Below are 22,826 nucleotides of genomic sequence, written 5' to 3' on the forward strand. Positions count from 1 at the left end.
CCTCGGCTGCAGAGCTCTGAACCCTGGGGGACTCAGCTCCACCAAGCTGGCTCGTGGCACTAAAGGAAGCCCCTCGCCCTCGGTCACGCTCCCGGCGATGACGGCGCGCACACACTTACCTCCTCGTTCTGATAGGCAGTCACTGCTATGAACTGGGTCTCTGGGAAGGAGCAGTTGGTGACCATGCGGTGGGCGCCTCCCACGCGTACTATGTGAACCTGGGGCTCGTACTTGTGCAGGGAGCTCAGCATTATCTGTGGGGGGGAGAAGGTAAGAGACGCCACGCCAAGCCAAGCCCCAGTGTCCTGGTGACCCAGCCCTGTGTGTCCTCATGGCCTACACTTTTGGTTAGTCCCAGGATCAGGACCCACCCAAGTCAGGGACACACAGGCAAAGTCCCAGGTCACCGGAGCTGCACCCCACCTGGGAGGTTTCTCGGAGGCTCCTGGGGAATGTGACACAAGCCCTTCTACAGGGGTCAGGGGAGGGGGCCCGAGAGGAGTGGCCCCTGCGTGCCTGGCATTCTGTCCCCCTCCCTTCTTCCTCCGCCTGTTTTCAGCACAATGTGGATTTCAGTCCATTAAAGCATGTTTTTCTTTTCATGTGAAGAAACCTAATAACTCTGGATGATGATATCCATCACATTCCACCTCATTTCTAACCCGTGATATTACCCAAAGTCCATGTATGAGGACAGGGATTGGTGTGAATGCACTTTGTGGACAACCAGAGACATGAAACAGTGTGCTCTATATGCACACAGATTACACATGAATTGTAATGCATTCTGCTGTCATAAATATTAATAAAAATATTAATAAAAATGAAAATTTAATAAAAAATGAAATCCTATATTTTAAAAAAAGAAAGAAATCTAATAACTCAAAATGTTGACAATGGCTGTTTTATAAGTGACTAACAGGCTAAGGACGTCTGGCATCTGGTGGTTACTATGACCCCTCCTTTATGATTCCAATGAAGGGTTATTGAAAGTCCCACTGTGAAGTCTGGTAGGCAGCAACACTCCACTTTTCAGGGTCCTGATTTAATTAAGACCGGGAACCTTTGGATGTCACAAAGACTTGGGTGGCATTGCCGGCTTCTCCTCCAACAGGACTGTGCTGAGCACAGAGAACAGAGGTGGCCACAGCTCAGGGCACAGGGTGAACAAAGCAGGGAGTGGGGCAGCCTCTTCCTCCTGCCCTGACCCCCAGGCCCCGAGCAGCCTCCCCTGACTAGGAGGAACAAGCCTCCAACCCATGTTTATTCTAATTGGAGCCACCTTAAATAAAGCCTTCCTTACTTAAGGTTTGTTATGATTACTTTTTTTTCTGAAAAACCTAAGCTGATTCAGTATTCTATTGATAATTATCGTAATGCCCAAGCCGAGGAAGTAATTATTTCATTTAGGAGCAGCTTTTTATTAAGGTATTTGTCTATTGCCAACATACCACTTACACCAAAAAAGGGGAGAGAGATGAACAAAACCTGGTACCCACAAACATCTCCCTCCCAGGGCTGCGTGAAAGCAGCGCACAAGACAAAACTCTGAAAGGAGGCCTGATGATTAAGTGAACCAGGCACTCTCCTCCCTCTCCACAGCAGGAAGTCCATTAAAAACTGAAAGCACCAATTAAGAGCTGTTTATTCCTGTTTACATTTGGACTCCAGGGAATAATTGGCTTCTGTGGGAGAAGAGGCTGGTGAAGACCCCTCTAATTGCCTAAATGCACCCTTGATAGTTCTCGATGGCGCTGGGGCGGCCGTACCTGCCCACCTCCGTTGAGCTTGTTGGTCAGCTTCACTTTGCTGAAGGAGATGGGAGCCTTCATCCAGTGGGCCCCGAAGTTCGGGGAGTCGGGGTGGATGTAGACGCAGCTGTGGCTGGAGACCTCTGGCTTGCCCGCGGGCACCCACTCCCCATTGACGTACTTCCAGCGGTGGCTGTCCGTGGGGACAAAGTCCAGCAGGAGGGAGTACATGGCATTGGGGTCCAGTCCTGTGACGCTGATCTTTAGAACAGGAAACATCCTTCTAAAGACAAAAGGGAAAGGCGCTTAGCCACAGGAGGGACGGCAAGGGACCCCGGCCCTGCCCGGGTCTCAGTGCTGAGGCGTCCCATGGAGTGGCCTGGAAGGGAGGCCCGTAATGGGGCCCTGCCCCCGGCTCCAGTTCCACTAGAGCCTCCTTCCACAAGCCCTTTTGATATTGGGGTCTGACTTTCAAGTGCTGTGTCCACTCCAAAGGACTCAGAGGAACCCAGAGAGGAGGGACCTGGGGGGAAGGTGAGACATCAAATGCCAGGGGCCTGCCGCAGAGGGCTCTCTTCCAGGACCCTGCCCCCTGCGGAGGCCACACACAGCCCTTCCCAGCTCACCGAGCCTGAGCCTCGTTTCTGAGTAGGGGTTGGTGGTGGCACTTAGAGCGACACCTGGTAGCAGGTACATGAGAGGCTCCTGTGGCAGGTGGACGGGCTCCGCTCCCCCAGACTCCCCAGAGCCTCTACAAGGCTTTTCCCGTGAGTGTGGACGAGCTGTGGGCTTGCACACACCCTGAGCCCCTGCGGCAGGGAGCCATCTTTGGGGCATTTTGTGGGGATTTGAGTTTGAGCAGCACAATTCCCATAGGCAGGTCTAGATTCCCCGATCCTTCCCACTCCCTAGAATGGCACCAACAAGTTTCCTCTCGCAGTATTTGGAGAAACTACCCAGGTGGCTGGCTTCTGATTCCAGAGCATTTTCATCCCCCAGAGGACCTCCATGGCCACTAGCGGTCACACCCATTCTACCAGACTTCTTGTCACCAGAAAGAAAAGGGGGGGGGCAGAAGCTGCTGCCAGCCAGGCAGGAGGGAGGCAGAGTCGGATGGTCCTTTGCTCTTCCAGCTGCCAAAGTCCCCACCTAAGGTAAGATCCTGGAGGGAAGCAGGCTGCCCCCTCAGGGCTGGGTGTGACAGCACTTCCAAGCTTGTTAGGTGCAGGCGCTGGAGCGAGCACTGGAGAACTAACAAGTTCTGGCAATGGGTTCGTGAGGCTGTCTTGGTGTGTTCAAGAAGAAGAAGGAAAGACCTAGTTAAACAAGCACCTGTGCATGAACTGCCCTGCCAGGTGCATGAGCTAAGTGGAATTTAGGGGGATGCACCCGAGGATGCACTTGAGTCCACGCTAGAGAATCCGGCTTCGCCTCTCTCCCCACGGGATGGGGCAGCTGCACTTCCTGTCAACCAACCTGGCCACCCCAGGCTGCCTGTGGCTTCGAATCTTCCCTGGTGTATTCTCTTTTGTTCTTTCTTCAACAGAAAATTTTTCTTTTATTGCTTTCTCTTGATATTAGACTCTTCCCTTGTGCTATATAAAGTTTTCAATGATCTTAATAGTATGGACCAAGGGTAGGCGACAGAGGCATGTGAAAGCACAATCGCCATTTGCAAAAATCATAAAAGTGGGCATCAGAAATCATCGTGGGGACAATGTAGGGTCATCGTGACAGCCAGGAGTCTGGCTGGTTTGCAGGAGGTACACAGAGAAATGGCCTGTCTTTGGAGTCCTGTGGTTTTTATAAAGTGCCAAAGTACTTTACTTTATTACAAAAAACACAAGAATGACATGGGTACCATTGGCATTTCACACACTGAGATGTAAAAATGCCAAAGGTTTTCTCCATAGAATGAACAACAAAGGAAGCTCTGAAAGAGATGGTCCGGGGCCCTGAGGAGCCGAAGGGCCCGTGCAGCTAGCTGCTCACGCTCCACAGTGCACTGTGTTTCCACACGTCAAGCAGAGAGTTCCAGAAGGTCCAGCTGAGGACTTAGGATGGCTTTTCTGATGCTAATGGTGATGTGCTGCACTTCCTTGTGTTCTAATCCAAGCCTCAGTCCCACCCCAAGGGCACAGATACTTGTTACTTGGTCGGCTTTCTAGCTGAGGCCCCAGGGATGGGGGCACAGGGTGTTGGCTGTACCCCACGGTCTTCTCCTTATTGTGTTAATGGCACCTTATTTTCATTCTCTTTTGAGACTTCTAGAAAGTTAATAATTTGGGCCACAGTAAAAGGAAGAGTCCCCTCAGTGTTTTCCCAAATCTCAGTACCTAATGGAGATTTATCTTCTCATTTAATGACTGAGTTCCAAGCACCTGCTCCAGGCCAGGACCTGTTCTAGTGGGGACTCAGTGACAATCACAGACCCAGTGTCCTGCTCACAAAGCTTACCTCCTAACAAAGAAGTCAGCTCAAAACAGGATGAAATTGACCAAGTGACATTACCTGCATGCACGAGTGTGTGGGGATGAGTGTGCCAGGATAAGGGTGCCAGGATGAGTGTGCCAGCACAAGTAGGCCAGGTCGAGTATGCCAGGACGAGTGTGCCAGGATGAGTGTGCCAGGACGAGTGTGCCAGGACGAGCCCACATCCATGCACAGCTGTGATGCACCAGGGAAAACGAGTCCACGGGAGGAAGACCACAGAGCAGAGGGAGACCACGGGAGGAGGGAGGCCACGGGAGGAGGGAGTGGCCAGGGGAGAGAGGGAGGAGTCGGCCCGGGGACTGGAATGGAGCAAACCATGTCAGACGCATTTATGAGTGAGTCGAAACAGACCCCACGAGTTTGGGGAATCCTAATGCACTAACAAAAATCACTTCAGAAACAGCTGCAGAAGAGCCTGTCCATCCTTTGGTGTCCCCGTGCCCTTAGGTAAACTTGACCTTCACCACATAACACATAGGACGCCCAGGGAGGCACCCGTGAGGTGGACCCTCGTTGCTCACCCTTTCACCCAGCGGAGGACACTGGATGGATGTAGTTGGGGATAATCATGGATGAAGCCTCCATAGCATTTACATGTTAAAAAAAACGTGAGTGAGTTCTCATTGCTTCTAGTGTTTCAGTTTAGATTACAAGAGTGCGAGGATCCTTTAGCCAGGAACCAAAATGAGTGGGGTCACACGGGGGGGGGGGGGGGGGGGGGGGGACTAAGGGACGAGGGCACATTAGCGGCTGTGGAAGGGCCTTAGGTTGGCTCAGAATCCACGCTGGAGCCAAGACCTACACAGGGAGCAGGATGGGTCACGCAGGACCCCATGGAGGTGCCCCGGGCCACAGGAGCAGCCGGCACACAGCCCCCGGGGCCCTGACTGGCCAGCTGGGAGGATGAAAGAGGAAGCCCGTGTGGCTGAGCACAGGAAGGAGCCTGCAGATCCCAGCCCACCCCAGCGTGGGAGGCCCTCCTGTCCCTCAGCTCCATGCAGCCAGAGACTGGCGGGACCCTCCAGTGCTGGCGAGAGAGGTGCCAGGGCCCTCCCTCCATTCTGCGCCACGTCTCTGGAGCTCCATGAAGATGCTGCACGTCACCAGCCACCAGAAACACAAGCCACAACTGCAGAGGCAGCGCCTGGGACAGGCTGAGAGAGAACCAGGACCAACAACTGGTGAGACTGCCAAGAAACCGGAGCCAACCCCATGCCTCGCTGCTGGGCGGTGATGTGGCACAGTCACCCTGGGAACAGTGGGCAACTCCTTGCCCGACGACATGGAGTGGCTATCCCACCTGCATCCACGCCTACATGTGCCCAGGAAAAATGAAAAGGCCTTCACAAAAACCCGTGCACATGTGTTCACAGCAGCAGCATCAGAACTGAGACAGGCAGAAACCCAGGCCCTGCAGCCCCGCCAGCTGTGCCCAGGGCGGAGGTGCCTGCCCACACCATGAAGTGCTACCCAGGCAGGAAGGAAGTGCTGCCAGGCACTGCCACCGGGTGAGCCTGGAAACCAGCACCCATGAAGCATCACAGACTGGGGGGCACTGACCCGGCGTGTCCAGGGCAGGAAGGCCACAGAGACCGAAGGTGGACCTGTGGTCCCTGGGGTGGGGGAGCGTGGTGGGGTGCAGGTTTCTTTGGGGGCAGTGAGCATGTTCTAAAGTGAATTGTGGAAATGGACGCACAACTCTGTGGATCCACCAAACAGCACTGGCCTGTACACTCCAAGTGGACGATTCGTGTTCTGTGAATTATACCACAACTAAGCTATTAACAAACACGAAGCGTGGGTCCCTCCTCTTGGTAGGAGAACACCTGAAAGAGGGTTGAACGGCCAGTTGCTCTTCAGTACTCGTTTGCCAAGAACTTTATAATTCTTCTTGTTTCCTTGTCCCCCCATGGATGCTGGGACCTGGTGTGGACCTTTAATCTCCATTTGTAAGGAGGAGTGAGCAGGTCTGAGCCAGGGTCATCTCCACTTCACTCCCCCTCCCTCTGGCTCACAATCACCTTGGCACATCCTCTAGGGACACTAGCTACCTGTGGTCACCTCTCAGGCCAGGCTTTGTCTTCAGGGTCAGACTGTACTTCTAAGCAAGCTGGGTTTTCCATTTTCTTTCCCAAACACAGAGAATTCCCAGTCTTTGAGAGGTTTAGAGATGTAAATCAGCCCCTAGCTCACAAAGGGCTGGCCAGCAGGCAGGGAGAGAGGGAGAAGGGGGCGTGGCAGGTGAACACCAGCTGGGGATGACGGTCCCTGCCGCACCCTTGGCTCCTTTGGCTCCTACAGCCAGGAGGCTTTCCAGCTTTCATATCTCCTGGGGGCAGACGGACGTCTGCAGGAAGAAGGGGGCAGAGATGAGGCCGGTGGTGCTAGGGGGAGGACTGGGTGGTGCTAGGGGGAGGACTGGGTGGTGCTGGAGGGAGGAGGAGTGGGTGGTGCTGGAGGGAGAAGTGGGTGGTGCTGGAGGGAGGACTGGGTGGTGCTAGAGAGGAGGAGTGGGTTGTGCTGGAGGGAGGAGTGGGTGGTGCTAGGGGGAGGAGTGGGTGATGCTGGAGGGGAGGACTGGGTGGTGCTGGAGGGAGGAGTGGGTGGTGCTGGAGGGAGAAGTGGGTGGTGCTGGAGGGAGGACTGGGTGGTGCTAGAGAGGAGGAGTGGGTTGTGCTGGAGGGAGGAGTGGGTGGTGCTGGAGGGAGGAGTGGGTGGTGCTGGAGGGAGGAGGAGTGGGTGGTGCTGGAGGAGAGGAGTGGGTGGTGCTGGAGGGAGGACTGGGTGGTGCTGGAGAAAGGAGTGGGTGGTGCTGGAGGGAGAAGTGGGTGGTGCTGGAGGGAGGACTGGGTGGTGCTAGAGAGGAGGAGTGGGTGGTGCTGGAGGGAGGAGTGGGTGGTGCTGGAGGGAGGAGTGGGTGGTGCTGGAGGAGAGGAGTGGGTGGTGCTGGAGGGAGGACTGGGTGGTGCTGGAGAAAGGAGTGGGTGGTGCTGGAGGGAGGAGTGGGTGGTGCTGGAGGGAGGAGTGGGTGGTGCTGGAGGGAGGACTGGGTGGTGCTAGAGGGGAGGACTAGGTGGTGCTAGAGGGGAGGAGTGGGTTGTGCTGGAGGGAGGAGTGGGTGGTGCTGGAGAAAGGAGTGGGTGGTGCTGGAGGGAGGAGTGGGTTGTGCTGGAGAAAGGAGTGGGTGGTGCTGGAGGGAGGACTGGGTGGTGCTAGAGGGGAGGACTAGGTGGTGCTAGAGGGGAGGAGTGGGTTGTGCTGGAGGGAGGAGTGGGTGGTGCTGGAGGGTGGAGTGGGTGGTGCTGGAGGGGAGGTGGGGAGATGGCCAAAAGCAAAGTCCAGGGGGTTCCACTCACAACACCTTCCTCCACCTCCCCAGGGATGAAAACTGTCACCAATGCCCATGAGAATGTTGTGTGTGGCACTCCTGGCACACAGATGCTGACACTTCCATGAAAGAGAGCCGCAGGTGTTCACCAAAGACAAACCAAAGAGGAGAATCGAGTGGCCTGGGGACGCGAGGCAGATCACACAGGTGCCTGGGACCCTCGAGTTGTGGTGGTAAGGTTCAGAGGGGGAAAAGTAAATTAATATATATATATATACCTATCTATGTCCACGGGCCGTCCAGACAGGGGTCTGGGTCCGCAGGACTCCCAGCTGCTTTTCCTCCTCTGGCACCACCCTCGCCAGGAGCTACAAACACGGGCTCCATGTCACTGCACCACACCCTGTAATACTCAGCAGATTCAAACTCAGTGACTCCAACACTTACCTGTGACAGAAAATGGACACACCGGTGTCTGCATTTCCAGTTCCTTAAAACCTGCTCAAGCCAAATTTGTTCAGTCTAAATTATTAAATGCATGAAAACATCCCTAAAATACAGAATCTCCTCTCAGATGAAGATGTTAACAGTGAAGAAAACAAGTGCAAGTGACCCGATCCACTTGCCTGTTAGCAGAAATAAGTCTCTTCTGAAACCTCATGTGTAAGTTTGGAGCTGGAGCCTGGAGGAGGAAAGCAGGCCGGATGCAGGGTAGGTAACCCGGTGAACCTGAGCCCGAAGGAGGGTCTCTGTTGTATCAGAAAGGTGGTTGAAGTGGATAATAGAAGGTTTAAGAAAGAGGAGAAAAGAGGAGAAGGAGGAGAGGGAAAGGAAGAAGTAGGAAAGCAGAGGGAGGAGAGGAGGGAGGGAAGAGGGGTGGGGGTAGGGAGGTGGGGTTCCATCAGGACCCAGCTTCTGGGGATAACAGGGAGCTTCCCAGGGGAAACCGTGTCTTCACCACGTCCCTCCAGGTCAGAGACAGGCTCCTCTTGGTGACTATGAAGCAGGTCTGCACTGGGTGGGGCCCAGATGGGCCTGTCCCGCTGTTCCCCGACTGAGTGCCCCGGCTGAAGGGTAAAATCCACAAAGTCGGCGGTCCTGCAGAGCCAGGCAGGAATGAGATGTCTGGGCCGGGGACAGCCCTCTTCTCCACCAGGCAGGGCACCGCCCAGTGCAGGCGGGTTCCCGAGGTCCTGCAGGGGGGGATCTGGAGGAGAAGCAGCCGGGGGGCCTCTGCCAGAGAAGAACAGATGAACGGAGACATGGAGAAATGACCAGGAGGAAGAAGGAAAAGGGAGCAAGAAGATGAGACCCAGCAGAGGTGTCCACGGAGAGGGACAGATGCTTCTAGAGGAAATGGCTTCCAGATCTGTCTCCCCTCTTTACCTAAAGTATGAAGAGAACTTTCTATCCCCTGGGAAGATCTTGGCCCTCAGGGGTCCAGAGACCCTAAGAGAATTTCAGAAAAGCATTTCATTTGCTGGAGGGAAGAGACAGCCGGACCCCTGGACCTCAGTGGGCTTCTCCTACCGACAGGACCTTTCACCGGGTCGGCATGAAATGACTTCACGGATGAGAATCGCAAACCATAGATATGGAAAAACCTGATTTAGGTGAAAAATGTGAGAAACCCTCTTCTTACATGGTAGAAGTACATTCTGATATGATATTATCTCATTGCGTTTTACAATGCTTCAGAAATATATTACTATTCATTATGAAATAGACGAACTATACTCTCATCAGTGATTATGCCTATTTTTATTGTAGTGTAGGGCCATTTGAACAGCCAAACAGTGCAGTTAGGTTTCTGTGTGACCCAACAAACAGGAAGGTCTGTAAACCAAGTTCTCTCTGTGGTCAGACACAGTCAGGATCTTACAATTACATCATCACTCATCTTTGGAAGAAAGAAACTGAATCCAATTAAAAAACTGGAGTGATTCCTTGAAGTTAAAAATGTGTTTTATATTTTTTTTTCCTACCAAAGAGACCAAAAATGACACATAAACACAAATCAAGAGACGGAACAGGGTACTTACAATTACAAATATTAAAAGCAATTTTAATTAACTAATTTATTTATTAATCTTCCCTATGCCTTAAGTATGTGACCCATTTAGAAAGAAAAAATGTACACACAGAGCAAGGCGTACACAAGGTCTAAACAAGATTCATTGGAATGTCCTTGATTCTGCTATAACTTTCTTCATGAAGCACCTTAACTTTGTGCAACAGCTTTCAAGCTCATAATTCTGGACAAGGAATTGTCAATTTTCTATGCTGTGTTTTATTAAGAAACCAGAAGCCAAGATTTCAGGAATGGACGCATTTTGCACAAGGACAGCCCTGTCCGGAGGAACCCTGCTCAAGAGGCTTCCAGTGCCTCGCGGACCCGATGCGTGAGCCTCTCTGACCGCTGGGAGCCAGGGAAGGCCATGTGATTCTATTTCAAAAGATTTGCTTCTCCTCTCCTACGTGAAAGCTGCTTCTATGACCTTGACAGCTTTGGAACAGACTAGATTTAATAGAATCCAAGAAATGCCAGCAGAGATCCGTTTCCATTCATTCCTAATTGGTCACAGTGAGAAAAACGGAGGCGACTTTTCCCGGTGGCAGTGTCTTACGGCTTCACCCTCTCTGCCTGCCACGGCTGTCACATATCAGACACCATCACAAGGGGACACTCCACGGATCATGTGCGGGGGAAGCAGACGGAGGGGCAGGCCAGGAGGTGACATCTACCCTTTTGCTGCCACTCTTCAACTTTTCAAAAATTTGCTGTACTTAAGAGAAAACCCTTCAGCCTCCAAATAAGATGGACTTCGGACTCTCTGAACAGAGGTGGAGCCCAGGTCTGCTCCAGAGACACAGTCAAAACTCACACTATTTTCTGATACTGGAGCGCTCAGCCCCCTCCCATGGGGCACGCCCCCCTCTACAGAAATCCCCTGGAACTTCTCCACTTAAACCTGTAAGACCCGGGGCTTCATCTTTCACTTCTCCGATGATCTGGGAACTAATTAAGTTGGCTGGGGACAGCTGAGTGTGTTTGGTCAGACGGTGCCTCTGAATCGAGAGTGGTCACCTCTGCCATCTACAAGGCTCTCGCCCCCCTGCTAGCTGGGTGCGCCCAGGCAGGGCGGAGGGTACACTCACCTGCCATTTTTGGTCACGATCATCTCATTAGTGACCTCCTTGAACCTCTGCCAGAGGGGGGCGTCCTCCAGGATGATGCGAAGTTGCTTCTCGGTGGGATCGCCTTTCTCCCTGCCCGCCTGGAGCTCACTCTCCACCACATGGAGCAGGCGGGAGACCGTGCCGTCGCTGGTCCTCGGCGTGCCCAGCTCACTCATGGCACCGGCCCTCTCAAACTTTGCTGAGAGCTGTCAGCACCTTGCCCGCTTCTGACCCCTGCCTTCCTCCTTCCCGCTTTTCAACCCAGCTGGCCAGCGCCCGGGCAGTGGGAGGGTGGCGCCCAGGCTCCTGCCTCAGCTCCTAGTGTGACACCCCGTAAAGTCCCCAAATTATACCACCAACCTGTTAAGCCTCATTGGGGAGCGGGCAGGAGGGAGGGGGAGAGGTGGGGAAGAAAAAGCCCTCTCTTAATTACTCACTGGGTCAGGTGGAGGGAGCCGGCTCTCCCATTGGCCGCCCTGCCTGGAGTAGCCGTTTAAGAAGAGTACTCCATCCAAATTATCAGGCTTTTATCTTGTTGTACCTGAAGAGGTCTAATCGGTGTATTGAGGACCATTTTCCCGTTAATTAAAATTATTCCGGGCCCAGACTGCAACAATCAGGCAGATCCTGTTTGTGTGTAAACCATGGCATGTGGCACTTACAGGAAGAGGTTCTCGGGGAATCGGCCAACTTGGTGCCGCCAGGCTGTCCCGCTACAGCAGCACCAGGGCCCTCAGCTCGGCTCCTGCGCCCTGGCAGACACCGAGCCCCCAGAGAAGAACCGTGTCTGTGGAGGTGGAAGACCGTGCCGAGAGGCCCCACCATCCCGGGGGCAAGGGGAGACCTGCGTACCCCGAGCCCGGGCAGAGGCAGGAATGAGGCCTCCTCCTGCAGGACGTCCCCGCTGGCCACCTCTCTCCCGAGGGTCCTGCACACCACCCTACTCATCTCCAGGGCCCATCTGCCTCCAACAAGCAGAAGAGCTTTGAACCATGTCCTCACTCCCCAGAAGCCAGAGCCTTGATTTTTCTTGTTTCCCCCGCAGCCAGAGAGATTCAAATATGTATATATCATATCATTCTCCCTGCAAAGCACTCGGCTCCAGTAAGAGAGACCTTTCACATGGTGCACAGTGATTTCAGTCATTGGTCCAAAAAGGCGTTCTGGTCGTCCCTTCACACAGCCCACGGCCTAGTGTGGCCTTCCAGGAGGGAGGAGGGCGGTATCCCCCATTCCCTGAAGACACAAGTGTGTTTTTACCCATGACACACAGTACTAAAGCACTCACAGTACTACTGGGCACACAGTACTAAAGCACTCACAGTCCTAGTGGACACACAGTACTAAGGCACTCACAGTACTAGTGGACACAATACTAGTGGTCACATAGTACTAGTGGACACACAATACTAGTGATCACACAGTACTAAGGCACTCACAGTACTAATGGATACACAGTACTAAGGCACTCACAGTCCTAGTGGACACACAGTACTAAAGCACTCACAGTACTACTGGACACACAGTACTAAGGCACTCACAGTACTACTGGACACACAGTACTAAAGCACTCACAGTACTACTGGACACACAGTACTAAGGCACTCAGAGTACTACTGGGCACACAGTACTAAGGCACTCACAGTACTACTGGACACACAGTACTAAGGCACTCACAGTACTAGTGGACACACCGTACTAATGCACTCACAGTACTAGTGGACACACAGTACTAAGACACAGTACTAGTGGACAATAGTACTAAGGCCCTCACAGTCCTAGTGGACACACAGTACTAAGGCACTCACAGTACTAGTGGACACAATACTAGTGGTCACATAGTACTAGTGGACACACAATACTAGTGATCACACAGTACTAAGGCACTCACAGTACTAATGGATACACAGTACTAAGGCACTCACAGTCCTAGTGGACACACAGTACTAAAGCACTCACAGTACTACTGGACACACAGTACTAAAGCACTCACAGTACTACTGGACACACAGTACTAAAGCACTCAGAGTACTACTGGGCACACAGTACTAAGGCACTCACAGTACTACTGGACACACAGTACTAAGGCACTCACAGTACTAGTGGACACACCGTACTAATGCACTCACAGTACTAGTGGACACACAGTACTAAAGCACTCACAGTACTACTGGACACAGTACTAAAGCACTCACAGTACTACTGGACACACAGTACTAAGGCACTCACAGTACTACTGGACACACAGTACTAAAGCACTCACAGTACTACTGGACACACAGTACTAAGGCACTCACAGTACTACTGGACACACAGTACTAAGGCACTCACAGTACTACTGGACACACAGTACTAAAGCACTCACAGTACTACTGGACACACAGTACTAAGGCACTCACAGTACTACTGGACACACAGTACTAAAGCACTCACAGTACTACTGGACACAGTACTAAAGCACTCACAGTACTACTGGACACACAGTACTAAGGCACTCAGAGTACTACTGGGCACACAGTACTAAGGCACTCACAGTACTACTGGACACACAGTACTAAGGCACTCACAGTACTAGTGGACACACCGTACTAATGCACTCACAGTACTAGTGGACACACAGTACTAAAGCACTCACAGTACTACTGGACACAGTACTAAAGCACTCACAGTACTACTGGACACACAGTACTAAGGCACTCACAGTACTACTGGACACACAGTACTAAAGCACTCACAGTACTACTGGACACACAGTACTAAGGCACTCACAGTACTACTGGACACACAGTACTAAAGCACTCACAGTACTACTGGACACACAGTACTAAGGCACTCACAGTACTACTGGACACACAGTACTAAAGCACTCACAGTACTACTGGACACAGTACTAAAGCACTCACAGTACTACTGGACACACAGTACTAAGGCACTCACAGTACTAGTGGACACACCGTACTAATGCACTCACAGTACTAGTGAACACACAGTACTAAGACACAGTACTAGTGGACAACAGTACTAAGGCCCTCACAGTACTAGTGGACACACAGTACTAAGGGACAGGAGCTGGAGCTGGGAGCTTATCAAGGAACAATGAGGAGGACTGCCAAGACAGGACCTAGCTTGTGCCAGGAAGGACCAGCAGGAGCCCAGCGAGTCTCGAGAGAGGGGCACGGACGTGCTCGGCCAGGCAAGGCTGACCAGGCACCACAGAGGGGCGGGATTTCCTCCCATGATAGGAAACGGTGGAGCGTGTGCAGCAGGAAAGCCGCTTGGTCTTCTTGTGTCTTAACCTGGCTGTGTGTAGAGAATCAACCCGACAAAGGTGGGAGCTGAGGTGGGGGAACCAGCACCAGGCTCAGCCCTGCCCGGCACTGCTCATCCCCTGGGCTGGCACCGTGTCCCCGCAACGAGGAGACCGCCGTGGTTTACCCAGGACAGGCAGGAGGAGGTGAGCGCGTGGAGAGAGATGGGCAGCTCCCCAGGCAGACAAAGTCCAGAGTCTGTCTCCACCGAGCAGAGGATGGTATAGACAGTGACCCTGGGTGAGTGGGACTCTCGGCACGCACAGGTGCAAAGCTGGAGAAGCGCTATTCCCACACACCTGGAGCAGTGCGCGGAGCTGCCTCCCGGGCAGGGCACATGAGCTCTTGTAGAGAGCAGAGCCCCTTCCACACCTCGGCGTCTCCAGGCCAAGGCAGTTCCCCAGTTTTGTACTGTGGAGCTAGGATCAGGCTCAGCCCCCTGGACATCCCAGAGAGTCATATCAATGCCAATACCTACTGGGCCCAAGTCCAGGCACAGGTCCAGCCTGTAACAACCGAGTAGCTCATCTGCAGAGCAGCCAGCCAGGTTGAAGTAGGAACCTGGAAGGCTGGGAGAGGAGTGTCTCTTTTAAATGTCTGGGCTACCTGATGTGTTTGACTTTATCACGAGGCTTATGTAGCTTTGATGGACAACTAGCAGTGCAGTGATTGACACGTGCTCGTTTTCTATTACTACCTAACAAATTGCTGCAAATGTAGCAGCTTAAAACAGCGTATCTGCATTATGTCAGTTGACAGGGTTGGAAATCCAGGCACAGTGCAGCTGGGTGTCCTGCTCTGGACCTCACAAGGCTGTCCGTAGTCAACACAGTACTAATACACTCACAGTACTAGTGGACACACAGTACTGAATGTCATCTGAGGCTTGGGTCCTTTTCCAGGCTCATTGGGGCTGCTCTGCTCCTTTTGGTTGTGGGACTGCAACCCTGTGTTCCTAGAGGCTGCCATCTCCACCAACAGAGCAGAAATGGCTGTGGGCTTTCTTTCTCCAAGCTAGCACAACCGCTGCCTCTTGTCCTGCTGAAGAGTTCTCCAGATTAGGTCAGACCCATCAAAGCTAGTCCTTCTTCCTTGACTCAAAGTGAACTGATTTGGAATCTTGATCATGTCTGCAAAGGCCCTTTTACCACATACTGGATATAACAAAATCATTGCAGTGACATCCATCCTATTTGGGGTTCCTGCCAACGATCAAGGGGAAGGGAATATGGAGGCACAATCATAGGACTCAGAAATCTTAGGCACCATATTAAAACTCTGAAAGGAACCAATGAAAAAAACTGAAGCCTTTATGAACTACTTGGAAAAAAAAAAATATATATATATATATGTATTTGTCCAAGGAAAAAATACAATCACAGAAACAGTTTTAAGAGTATAAATACTGTATATCTATTTAATAAAAATTATGAAATTGGGGTGATGTAGGCAGGGAAACATTACAGGGAAGAAGAGAGGTAAATTATCATCTTCCTCACTAGGAAGACAGTGATATAAAGAATCAGCAGATAGCAGTACAAATACAGTGTTTAGAAGTCTAGAGACAAGCTGGGCGAGCTGGCACATGCCTATGCTGCAGCTCCCGGAGGCCGAGGCAGGGGGATCACAAGTTCAAAGCCAGCCTGGGCCACTTCGGGAGACCCTGTCTCAAAATGAAATAAGGAAGTGCTGGGGACGAATTGTGTGCTGGACAAATATGCAACAGCAGACCCGACCATGATAGTGCCACCAACTACAAGGCACCTGGTAAAAATGTGGAACAAACTGGGCCACAGTATTATGCACTATTGACTCCATTTTCACAAATTAAAAAAGTAAGAAGAAATCCTGGGATGCAGCTCAGGGGTGGAGTGCTTGCCCAGCATGCAGGAGGCCCTGGGTTGAGTCTCCAGTAAGAAGTAAGAGAGGGAGGGAGCCAGAGAGGGAGGAGAAAGGAGAAGCCTGGAGATGACCAGCAGGAGTCCCAGTAGGAAGAGAGGACGTGAGGGCCTCTGGGGAGGGGGCAGGTGAGAGCTATTTTTCCTTCCTGTAATGTTTTTCCAGCATGTGAATCGTATGACTAAATGAAAGACTGACAAGATTTATCATTTTATTTATTAGTATGTATTTATTATTTATTATCATCATGTTTTATATATATTTATTATTTATTTATTATTTTATTTATTATTTTAGATTTATTGTTTTGCAATTTAATTTTTTAAAATTTAACTCAATGTATAAAGAATATTTTCTCATGTCATTGAATAATTTCTTCCACTATTATTTTGACCCTTGCAAATTATTTCATCTTATAAATAGGTCATGTTCCAATCTTCTTTTATATTCATTGTGTCTTCATTTTTATAACTTTAAACACTCAGATAAAAATTCTGGACAATAAACATTTAGGAACATTTATAATCATTTCTTCACACCTAATTTTTTAAAGTAGTGCCCATGGTCAAGAATAAGAAGTGCTGGGCTGGGTTGTGGCTCAGTGGTAGAGCCCTTGCCCAGCATGTGTGAGGCAGTGGGTTCGATTCTCAGCACCACATATAAGTAAATAAATAAAATAAAGTCCCATCAACAAGTAAAAAAAACTTTTTTTTAAGAATAAAAAGCGCTAAGCATATTTATGTCTCCTTTAGCCCCTCCTTATAACAATCCCAGGGGGTTGGAGCTCAGGGTGGTGAAGTGGCTTCCCCAGGATCCAGCCCGGAGCAGTGAGGCCGTATCTGAGCCCAAGGAGCTGCCTCTTCTCTGACCCAGGATCCTCCGCTGCTCACTCACCGTGACCTGGACAGCACCCTGGTGGGCAAAACCCGGCACGGCCATGCTTCCTCAAGATTGTGGGACGGCTGCACTTTGAATAAAGTGTCAAGTCAAATGAAACACAGCCCACAACCCACACCCAAGAGAAATCAATGCAATTGGATGAAAATACACACACACATCTCCTCATGCACACGACTGTGAGGAAGCTGTGTGTCCTGAGATAATCCTAGGACGTCAGTGGGAGGGCTGGAACCCCTAAAATCCTGGCCCTGCTGACCCTTCTGAGTTTAGGAACACCTCCTCTCTGCTCTGTCACCCCTCATGAGACCCTCCACCCCTCTGCTGCTGGTTCAGATGCTCACCAGCGGGTCCCAGCAGATGCCAGCAGCCTACAGACCTCCCCACACACGGCATTAGGACACAGGTCATGGCTGCACAGCAGGCCCTCTTTACCCGTCCTTTAACCCTATGAAGGACACTTGCTACCCAGGCCCTCCTACTGTGGCAAAGCGGAGACTCCACAGAAGCCTGCCCTGAGAATCTGTGCGCACCTCTGGCTCTCACTTGCAGGCCTGGTTCAAAGAGGTCTTGGGCAAAGCATCCTGAAAAGGAGAGTCAGAAGTCTTCACCGTGGAGGCCCAGGAATGATGGACAGGCGAGTGCTACCGGCCAGGAGTGGGCCAGCTCCCTTCCTCCCACGCTCCCTGTCTACTTCTCCCACTAAGCAGCTGTTTCATTCCTACAAGAGCCCAGCCACTCAGGCTGACATACGAGTTCCTCTCTAATCTCCTTCGCCAAGAGCTCTAGCCAGTGAGGGGCAGGTTGTAGCAGGGCCAGGGGACCTCTCACGGGGGACACTGCTTCCCAGACTGTGGCTTGTATGTGCCCGTATCTGCCACGTGAGCTGCCGTGTCAGGAGGTGTGGGAAGCCATTCTGACACGTGATTGGGCGGCTCCTGGTTAGGGCCTGAGGTGCTCTGGCTGTGTCGGAGCTTTCCCGGCCCTCTCCTGATGAGAGAACCCATCCGTGTGGGGGTGTGCCTGACCACTGACCCCAGGGGCCCAATCACTGACCCTGACCTTGGAGTGCGGCCCCCCCTCAACCTTCATTGGATGGAATTCTCCCCTGAATCTCTTGTTCCCCAAATAAAAGGCTACTCCCCGGCGTTTTCACTCTCTCTCTCTCCTGCTAGCCCTGAGTAATCCTTGCTGCCCTGCCGGGCGGTTAGAGGTAGGAACCAGAGAGGGGCGCCATCTCGGACCTGGCAATAGAAATAAGGTAACTGAGTCTGTGTGTTTTATTTCCATCTCGCTAACTAACTTTTATGCCAAGAACCTCATTAATGAAACCATTGCGCTGGCCGCATGGTGGAAGGAGGAACTCAATATTGAGATCCATGGAAGAGGAACATAACGTGGGCTGTACTCTGCCTCAAGTGAGCTGTGTCTGTCGCCGATACTCTCCCCATCGTTCCTTCTTCACTAGGAGGAGAACAAAAGAATCCCAGAGAGCTCCCAGATGCCCTCTGACTCCACAAAGGGGACTCCTGGCACGGGGCGGGGCCCTTCCAGCAGGGCTCAAGGTCACTCTAGGTGTGGAGCCACCTCAGGAGGTGACCAGAAAGCCCATACTCCAGCAGGGCAGGGCCGTCAGAGCTGGAGACCTGGTGCTGAGCTGGAAGCCACGGAGACCCATCACCTGGCTCACTCTGGGGGAGAAAAGGCCCAAGGCAGAGAAGCCCTGAGTGTTCAGATGACAGCAAGCTGAGCCGAATGACGGGGCTCTGAACACCCAGAGAGGTAACAAGGACACAGCGGCAGCTGGCTTATGGCTAACAGCATTTGACATTGTGACAGTTACAGCGGAGAAACGCAACTAGCATGTTAAAGGTGGCCTTAAGGACATGTCGCCACAGACAGGAAAAGGTAAACCTAGGAAAGCAAGAAGAGGTCCGAGACGCTGATGAAGCAATGGGAAGGGAGCCTGAAGAATCAGTGATGGACGGCCAGCCAGGAGGTGCCCAGGGACCACTGGATGATCTGACCAAGCAGCCGGCCTGACCAGGTCTGCACCATCAAAGGGCCTCCTGGGCAGCAGGCAAGCTGCAGGGAAGGCCGGGAGGCAGGGAGGCCGCTGCAGGAGCCTCAAGAGGGCTGAGGACCCACGGGCACGATGCGGGAAAGGGCTTGGCAGATGTGAGAGCTGCCCCAACGTAGTCTCCATGGAAGTGGTCACCACTGAAGGTGGCTTTTAAAAGAAGGCACCCAGGATGACTGCTCAGACATCCAGCTGGACAACTGGGCCAAGGACAGGAGAAGTCAGCGCTCACCATGGGCAGGGCACTGATGCAGAGGACAGTCCAGTTCACAGACTTCACAGCCTGCCTCCAGAACTCCTGGAACACAGCTGATATCTGAACTGGGAGGTGCCAGTTCTGTGACCTTGAACCCTGCAGGAGGGGTGAGGGGCTAAGTGCTCCCTTCCCCGACAACCTGACGTCCATCTCACAGGCTTCAGTTGTGGAGGCAGGGGAGGCCGAGGGTGATGAGCTGTTAATTAAGGTGTGTGGCCTAGCTGACACCTGATAGCACTGCCGTGTCCTCTGGCACACAGAGACCCATGTCTCCAGCTCAGAGGGCAGAAATTAAAATCCATGCAACCTGAGCTCACCTGCTTGAGCTCCCAGGGACTGTCCCTAGGTCTTGAGGCTTCTTCAGGGCAGAATCCACATCTGCACATTCAGTCCCCGCAGACTGCAGAAACCTAACACCGTTCTCCACCCACAGCCAGGGCCACCAGGAAATTAGCCCTCGCCCAGGGACCTGGACATAATTAAACTGGACAAAAAGACAGCTGCTCTTACCTTTCTTTTTTAATCACCAACACACAGCCTGGGGATTACTAGCTTTGGGGTGATTTGGGGAGGATTATTCTTTCATTAGTGTCTGGGTCAGTTCCAACACAATGTCATAAGAGCCTTTTGCGATACCCTCCCATGCCAACAGCTCATCCCCACCCAGGTCTGAAAGGTTAGATTTTTGAGAGCCCCTGGCAACCTGACCATCAGAGCCCCAGAGAGCTGACATCTGTTACCAGAAACATCACACAGAAGTGCCTTCTGCTCCAGAAGTCGGTGATGCCATCTTTCTAAGTCCCCATGTAGTCTCTGTGATGAGGATGACACACACAGCTGACAGGAATATGTCCCCACCCTTCATACTGCCACCGTGGCCTCTTGTACTAACCAGGGGACACCGATGTGCTGACCTCGACTGAAGAGGGGCAACAGGAGAAAGGAAAAGTACATGTCTATCCAAAGCCCCCGAAGGACCAGAGCGCCCAAGTCTCTCCCTTCCGTGGGTTGGCACACACACACGCAGTGCCGGGGATACCGTAGCCAGCAGAGGCAGACACAGCCCATGTCCCCGGGAACACAGGATGGCTGGAAACCACAGGCTGGGGGTCAGGGAAGGCCTCCTGAGCTCGAGGCTCACTCTGAAACCTGGGGCTCAGCAGAGGGAACCTGGTGAACAGGAGACATACGGGCAGCCGAAGCCATCACGCAGAGACCACAGGGCAAGAAAGCACGACAGGAGGGGCCACCAGGCACAGGAAGGAGACGGAGGCAGAGGCCACACGACCAAGACACACAGCCGTGTCGGCTGAAGTGTGGAACACTGCCGTGTGTGATGACCCTCGCTGGCCACAGTGGCCACAGTGAAGCACCAGAGGGGTCCCGGAACAGACACTGGCCAGCCGGTCAGCAGTCAGCCTCGGCACCCCCAGCCAGTGATGGTGGTGACCTGCACATCTGTTACCTCTCAGAGTCACAAATGTCACCTCTACTTCCTGCTAAACAGAGTCTAAATGGCCTCCTTAGCCCAGCACCCCTTGATCCGAGGAGGCTGAAGCAGAGGATCCAAACTTCAAGGCCAGCCCCCGGCAACTTAGCAAGGCTCCGTCTCAAAATAAAATAGGCTGAGAGTGTGGCTCAGTGGTTAAGCACCCCTGGGTTCAGTCTCCTGTACCAAAAAGAATTTTTTTAATAAAAAGTAAATAATAAAATGGCCTCCTTTAATCTTTTTATTTATTTTTGCATTACAATTCTTAATACACCATTATACCATAATTTATCATATCTCTGATTTTATATATATAAAAGGTATGTTGACACCAAATTCACATATTCACACATGTATTTTGTATAATGAGGAGGGCCTCCTTCAATCTTGAAGGGCTGGTTCTGTTCTTGGACTCAAGGATTTGGTGCACCAGCCCGGGGTTTGCTTCTTTGTGTGATTTCCATCCTTCCCATAGCATAGCTCCTTAGCTGGTTTCATTTTCTCCCCCAAAATAATTCTCACTATTAAGTATGATGTTAGCTTTTTTTATTATCTTTACTGAGTTTAACAAGTTTCCCTGTATTCCTAGTTTACTGAGAGTTTTGTCATGAGTGTTGGATTTTGTCAAATGCTTTTCCTGCACCTATCGACACCATCACGATCATGTGACGTTTTTCTTTAGCCTACTAATGTGTGATGGATTATATTAATTGATTTCCAAATGTTGAACCGGCCTTGCGCACCTGGAATAAATCCCACTTAGTCATGGAGTATAATTCATTTTTCTTTAAATTCAATACACTGATTTTTGCATTTATGTTCACCAGACATACCGGTCTATGGTTTTCTTGTAATGCCTTTGTCACTCACCAAAGAAGAGATGCAGATGGCAAATAAGCAGAGGAAGAGATGTTACACATCATGTTGCCAGGGAAGTGCAGCCTAAAATGAGATGTTCAGGTGGCCAAAATCCAGAACTCTGGTCCCACCAAAGGCCAGCAAGGATGTGGAGCAACGCTGGCTCCCAGTCATTACTGGTGGGGGTGCAGGATGGCTCAGCCACCTTGGAAGAAAGCTGGGCAGATTCCTACAAAACCAAACAAACTCTCACAGTGAAATCCACAGCGCATCCCGTGGTATCTGCTCAAAGGAGTTGAAAACTCACATCCACGCAAAGACCCCTCACAGGTGTCTATAGTACCTTTGCTCATAACTGCGGCCACCTGGAAGTAACAGAGTGTCTAGCAGACACGTGAGCCCTGCGGCACATGCACACAGTGGAAGTTCCTCAGCACTTCAGTGGGTCTGGAACCTGGGGAGAGGGCGCCACGTGGAAGGCACCAGTCTGAGAAGGCTGTGCGCTGTGAGGCCTCGAACCAAGCACATTCTGGAAACGCAGAACCCTGGAGGCAGTAAAAGATCAGTGGTGCCAGGGAGGGGTGATGAGGCAGAGCACAGGGGCGGGGGAGCAAAACGACCTGCGTGCCACTGTGAGGGCAGGCGCATGTCACTGTGACTCTGTCCACAGAATGCAAAACAATGAGGTTCCAGTGCTGCAGCCCCGGCTGGTGGTCCTGGAGAGCCACCCAGAGTCCAGGATGAGGGCTGAAGCGGAGGCTGACGTCACGGCCTGGCAGCAGCCCACCCACCTGAGAAGAACCAAGCTCGCCAAGCTGAGGCTCCTCCACCCTGCTCCACGGGCCGGGTCTGTCGGACAGTGCGGGTGGCCCTCCCAGTTGGCCGGCCCACATGTCAGTCATCTCCGTAAGCCCTCTCAGACACACCCACAGAAGTGTGCTTTACTGGATTCCTGGGCATCGCATTCCAAGCTGCCAATCAAGATCAACTATCACACATATGGTCTCTGACGACAGTGAAATAAATTCACTTTCCTGGTAATTGTACAGTCTTCATTTGACTTAGTGATTCCTGGAAATCTAAAATAGATACTTGGAAAGAAAGTCCTTAAAATGTTTAGAAATTTAATATACTTCTAAGTAATCAATGGATCAACAACGATATCACAGGAAAATAAGAAAAAATTCTGAACTGAATTAAAATAACCCAGCAACTGAGTCTCACTAATCACAGGCTGCCGGCTGATTAGAACATATCCACGTCAGGCAAATGCCAACTGTGTGTGAC

At 51.9% G+C, this 22,826-nt stretch overlaps 1 protein-coding gene across 2 annotated transcripts in view; it reads right to left on the minus strand.

Moving 5' to 3' along the window:
- The window catches only part of SFT2D2 (SFT2 domain containing 2), a gene marked incomplete at its 5' end in the record, with an annotated part of 52,060 nt that overhangs the window by 10,662 nt on the left and 18,572 nt on the right, over nucleotides 1-22,826 (minus strand). The window contains 3 exons of one of the 2 annotated variants that reach the window (XM_081299970.1): nucleotides 120-254; nucleotides 1,770-2,034; nucleotides 10,732-10,928. In XM_081299970.1, coding sequence (XP_081156096.1) covers nucleotides 120-254; nucleotides 1,770-2,034; nucleotides 10,732-10,928 — 597 coding nt within the window. Of the gene's footprint in view, nucleotides 1-119; nucleotides 255-1,769; nucleotides 2,035-10,731; nucleotides 10,929-22,826 lie in introns of those variants that run through there. The other variant, XM_081299968.1, reaches the window with a different exon arrangement.

This window comes from Spermophilus citellus (genome assembly GCF_964194105.1).
Source record: "Spermophilus citellus genome assembly, chromosome: 6".
NCBI lineage: Eukaryota > Metazoa > Chordata > Mammalia > Rodentia > Sciuridae > Spermophilus > Spermophilus citellus.